This window comes from Fukomys damarensis, unplaced genomic scaffold (assembly GCF_012274545.1).
Source record: "Fukomys damarensis isolate Sample0158 unplaced genomic scaffold, DMR_v1.0_HiC HiC_scaffold_23, whole genome shotgun sequence".
NCBI lineage: Eukaryota > Metazoa > Chordata > Mammalia > Rodentia > Bathyergidae > Fukomys > Fukomys damarensis.
Window position 1 is genome coordinate 48,171,820 of NW_022900935.1, and position 6,000 is coordinate 48,177,819.

General features: G+C 36.1%; 1 protein-coding gene across 1 annotated transcript in view; it reads right to left on the minus strand.

Moving 5' to 3' along the window:
* Positions 1-6,000, minus strand: part of Cdc27 (cell division cycle 27) — a 68,524-nt gene that overhangs the window by 14,380 nt on the left and 48,144 nt on the right. The window contains exons 13-14 of the mRNA XM_019209483.2: positions 3,218-3,370; positions 1,106-1,314 (exon numbers count right to left, since the gene is read on the minus strand). Of these exons, the coding sequence (XP_019065028.1) occupies positions 1,106-1,314; positions 3,218-3,370 (362 nt within the window). The remainder of the gene's footprint in view (positions 1-1,105; positions 1,315-3,217; positions 3,371-6,000) is intronic.

Genomic DNA, 6,000 nt, shown 5'->3' on the forward strand with positions numbered 1-6,000 from the left:
ACTAGTCCTCCTTATAATACAATTTTCTCTTTGTGTGTGCATGTCTATGGGTGTGTGTGTGTGCTTGTATGTGATAACGGAGATTGAAACCAGGGGTGCTCTACTATTGAGCTATATCCCCAGCCTTATTTATTTATTTTTTTTTAATTTTAAGACAGGGCTGTACTAAGTTGCCTAGGCTGGTCTCAAAATTATATTCCTGACTCAGCCTCTGAAGAAGCTAGGATTACAGGTGTACACCATAGTGCCTGGCCGTAACACAATTTTTGATATAGCAGAGTTCTTAAAAAATTGATTACCTGGGTGGGGTGGTGCACACCTAAGGTAGCAGTTTGAGTTTGAGGCCAGCCTGGACCACATCTGGCAAGACCCTGTCTCAAAAAAAGAATGTAACTAATGCAAAATATAATAGATCTAACATATTTAAGAAGAAAGATAAATCCTATTAAGAACTGAGTTCTTTTTAAAAAATTAACTTGTAGATTCAATTTGATAAAAGATGAACAGGAAGATATAGAGGCAAGGAGAAAAAAAGACAGTATTTAATATATCAAATGCAAACCCTGTCTTTTGTTTTTTTCCAGAAAGGGTTTCACTATGTGGCCCAGGCTGGCTTCAAACTCCAGTGATTCTCCTGCCTCAGCCTCCTGAGTACTGAGATTACAGGTGTGCGCCATCCTGCTTGGCTATTTTTTCTTAATTACCATAGATCATAATTATATTCATCTGGGAGTAAGTATGTATGTATGTATGTATATGTGTGTGTGTGTGTGTGTGTGTATATGTTTATTTATTTATTATTATTGTTATTATTTTTTAAAGAACCAAGTTCTTAAAATATTACAAAGAACTTCCATCTGTTGGAAGGAAGGTAGTACAGGCAATTTTGGCTGTTTCATCCGTCAGCAAAAACCGGCTTTTTATCTAATTTTTGGCCATCTTTCCAGCAATGTAACTATTTTAAAATGAGATATAATGCATTAAGAGTAATATATAAACAATTGAAAATATAGATCAGGTATTCTGAAATTTTTCTTATTAGGTATCTCCATTGTTAAAATAAGCCCTTGATGAGACTTTGTCTTTGCATTTCACTAGCACTTACCATGCATTATAATGTCTAGGATTTACTCTGATAGCATTTCGAAAACAAGCTAATGCTTTGTCTAGTTCTTCAGTTAACACAAACTCATGCCCTAATAGAGTATAGGCATAAGCATAATTTGGATCAACCTGGATAGCTCTCTGGAAGAATTTAATTGCAATATCATGTTCCCGTTGCAGACTGAAACAATTCCCTGCAGCACACCAGGCCTTAAAAAGATAAAAACAAAAAATAATTAAAACTTGTATCTTTTCTCACAAAACAAATCTATGATTAAAATCAAGGCTCAGACCTCACTTAGAACAGAAAGACAAAAACTGAACAGCTTTAGTAAACAGCCCATGCTCATTATTCATGGATTCTGTATTTGTAAATCTGCTTACTTGCTAAAACCAAAACCAATATTTGCAATACTTTTCTGACCATTTGTGAATTCAACATGTGATTGCCAAGTAGGCACATTTTCAACCAAGGCTGAGTGGTTCTTAGCTCTTATAAAGATGTTCAGAGGCCAGAGACTGTGGTGGGGGTTGGGGTTGGGGTTGGGGTTGGGTAGGCTCAGTGTAGCACAGGAAGCCTCAGCTCCCGGGAGAGTGAAGAATTGGAATCCCACCACTGGCACCTATTAGTAGGGTGGCCTTAGGCAAGTCACTTTAATACTTCTAAATCTCATTTTCTCACTTAAATAAGGATAATAAAATATACCAGAATAAATTGTTAAGATTTAAGATTATAATCTGTGATATTTATATACATACATTTTGCTAAGAAAAATGGTGGTTATCATTTATAGCATCACAGAACACTGAGAACTGACTATATTTAATTCTAACTTTATTTTTTATTTTTTTTGGTACCAAGGGTCGAACTCAGGTGCTTGCCAGAAAGGCAGCGGCACCACTGAACTAAATCCCCAGCTCCGATTTTAACTTTAAATATGTTACAAAAGCATTACTAAATATTCCTTTTAAAAAAACTGTACTGGGGAGTCTAGGGTGTGGCTTACTGGTAGAGTTATTGCCTAGTACAAAGCCGTGTTCAGTCCCAGCGTTGCCATAAAGCAAAACAACAAAAAACCAAACACCCCTCCCACCCAAAAATACCCCCAACTGTACTGGGGATAGAACCTAGGAGCTCACTAGGTGCATAATAGGCAAACACTCCACTGCTGAACTTTAACTTGTACCCACGGTCATTTTGGGGGAAGGCACTAGACCTTGAACCTAGGGCTTCTGCTCTGAACTACATGACAGCCACTTTATTTTATTTTATTTGAGAGAGAGAGTTGCCTTGCTAAATAATCACTCAGGCTGGGCTTGAACTTGCAATCTTCCTGTTTCAGGCTCTCAGAATGTTGAGATTATAGATCTGTGCCATTAAATCCAATGTTACTAAATACTTCTGAGATGCCTTGAAATATAATTCTTACAAAACTGGAGTATGGGAATTAATTGTAACTATAACTTAAAATAGCAATTAAAATTACTAATTTATGCTGGGCCTGGTGGCACACACCTGTAATACCAGCACTTGAGAGGCTGAGGCAGAGGCAGGACGATCACTGCAAATTTAAGGCCAGTCTGGGATACATAGTTGTAAGACCCTGTCTCAAAAAAAAATTTTTTTTTAATTACTAATTTACTTTAATGTAAAATCAGCACTTCTTTTAATCCTTATAAATTCTTCTTAATGAATACTAATCTTGGTAACAATAATTTTAATACAGTCAAATCTTGACCAATCATGAATGAATTATCTGCTTTTTCAATTTTTATGTGTGAATCTGGACCCAATATTCTAGGACTTTCTTTTCTTCTGAGTTCCTTGCCCAGAAAGAGAAAAGTATAGGTGATACTAAATCGTGTTTGAACAGTCATGATATTTTAGTCAACAACAGATCCCATAAGATTATATCACCTGTAATGTCACAGTTATCTTAGTTTGTGTAATTATACTTTATGATGTTTTACACGATGACTCAACTGCCTAACAACACATTTATGAGAACATATCCCTTTCATTAAATGATATAGGACTGTATCTGATTCATTTGCCATCTGATAAGGTTACTCAAAGAGTTACTAAGTAAGCAAAGTGTCTTTGTTAATATACCTCTGGTGAATTTTTATCCATGTCTGTTAAGTCTTTTGAAAGAACTGATAGAGCAACATCTTTTTGAAGATGCCAAAGTGTTGTAGAGTAGATCTCCATGCCTTCAACTCTGTAATTCTCAATTCTTCTAACTTCTGAGAATATTCTTTCAGCCTAAAATACAAAAAATTAAGAGGAAAGAAGTTGATACAATTTACACACACACACACACACACACACACACACACACACACACACACACAGATGGCACTCACTGGTCACTGTCTTCACAAGACCTAAATGCTATCTTGTATTCCGATTTTTTATGTGAATCGGTAAGAATACAAGAACAAAATGAGTAACTTCTGTGACAGTGTAAATATTGATATCATCACAATCACATTTAACCTAGTTTTTTTACACAAATTATGGTAATAACATGAACTCTGGGACTTGGGATACAGCTCAGTGGTAGAGTGCTTATTAGGCCTTAGGTTCAATCTTCAGCATCAAAAAAGAAAAGAAAAACATGAGCTCTGCAAATTTAAGTTTCTACCAAAATGAAGTAGTCCGCAGAATTACTATTTAAAAAAGACAAATCTGATACCTTCCTCTGAAAAAACACATTTTCATTGGTCATGATGGTGCAGACCTATAATACCAATACTCAGGGGGAGGTTGAGGCAGGAGGAGGATGGCAAGTTTGAAGTCAACTCCAGCAACTCAGTGAGTTTGAAGCAGCTTGGACAATTCAGCAAGCCAGTCTGGATCATGCAGTTAAAACAAACAACAACAAAAAAAACCTAATAAAACCAAAATGCCACATTTTCAAGTTTTAATAATAGCTTTACAGAATAAGTTTTCCAGGAAAGATTTTACAAAAATGACTATTTTTGCACTGATTTACCAAAAGGTTGAGTTGAAAACTTTAGGGAAGAAACAAGTTAAGATGGCTTCCAATCCTCTGACATACTGAGCACGGAACATAACTACCAATATTGTACCTGCTAGAATTGTAGTTTTTATCTACCAATTACCCTCTTTGGGCCTTGATCCAACTGAGGTCTCTCCTCAACTGTTAAGTCATAATTTTTCCTCATCATATTCCCAGCTCCCATTACTGTGCTTCTTTTCCCCAAAGTTTGAAGGTTTAAATTATATAAATTAGCTTTTCAGTTTATCAATTTATCATGCATAAAGTTCTCAAAAGAATATGGAATTTCTGAACTGTTCTTAATAAAATGAAAGTAGACACATTTAAAAAGAATATTTATTAAACTAATTATTTCTAAGGAATATTCATAAGGTATGTAGGATTGGCTTAGTGATTTTTAACTTCATTAAAGTCTCTTAAAAGCTGTAAAGATAAAGTTTTCAAATAGGATTGATTGTAAGATGACAGACCAACCATCAGCCAAAAATATGGATACATTTTCGGTTTCAAAGTTTTACAATCTGTTGCTTTTTCTGAAAAGTGATTACGATATAAAGTAAAAAAAAAAACCAATAAACTAAAACAACAAAATTAAGTTTTAAAAGTATCTTCAGTTAATTATTTGGGTAATATTCTACAACCAGGGCAAACAATAAAATTGATGCATGTCAAAGTACCTGTGAAACAATAAACCAGAAGTAATTTTGAAAAGGGTTCTCAAACATAGCTTTTGCATTTTTGTATATACACTGTATATGAGTAAACATTCATATTCCTAACACAGGCCTTCTAGAAGCAATAAACAAGGCTTTTTGGCTATAATCTCTTTTTGGCACTATACAAAAATCACACAAATACTGTAGATATTCTCAACATTTATTTTCTGCTTGGAAGAACATTTCCCCATATTGTGTGTGTGCAGGAGATGGGGTGAACTCACGGCCTTTACACTGAGATATATCCCTCAGCCTTTTTGTTTTGTTTGATAGATTCTTGCTGGGCTTGAACTTGCAGTTCTCTCTCCTCTTCCCCATCAAGTGCTGATTATAGGTGTTTACACCACACCACACTGACTCCCTTGTGTCTTTCTACAGCTCATGAAAGGAGAAATGACCTTCCTTCTCTGAGCACATTAAAAACAAAACCAAGGGCCAGAGATTTCGCTCAGTGGTTCTGCCTGCAGCCTGCCTCACAAGCACAAGGACCTGAATTCCATCCCTGGTACCAAAAAATAAATAAATACAAAACAAAACCAATAACAAAAACACAGCACCACCCTTGTACAGTCCCTTGCCACACTTCATTCTTTTTCATGTGATTTTCTGCTACCTCTCCTCACACATTTGCTGGTTTACCTTTGTGTCTTTCCAGAATGTAGCATGCTTTATAAAGAAGAGAAATTTTAAGCCGGGTGTGGTGGTGCATGCCTGTAAGCCTGTAATCCCAGCACTCGGGAGGCTGAGGCAGGAGGATTGCTGTGAGTTCGAGATCAGCCTGGGCTACACAGTGAGTTCCAGGTCAGTCTCAACTACATAGCGAGACCCTGTCTCGAAGAAAAAAAAAACAAAAACCAAAACCAAGAAGAGAAATTTTCTGTCTAGCTGTATTAAGAGATTCTAGGAGAGTCTAGGACAGTGAGGGTGAGTGAACCTTATCAAACTTTAAATGACAACAAACAGCCAGCTGTGGCATGCATACCATAGGTTTGCCACCACTAGTCTAGGACATAACATACACTATAATACATCCTGAATAAATAAACTCCATGTAAATAGAAAAAGAAGTAACTTTGTGGGCCTGCAATTTAGTTCAGTGGCACCATGCCTGCCTCACAAGTGCAATATCCTGAGTTTGATCTCTGGTATCAAAA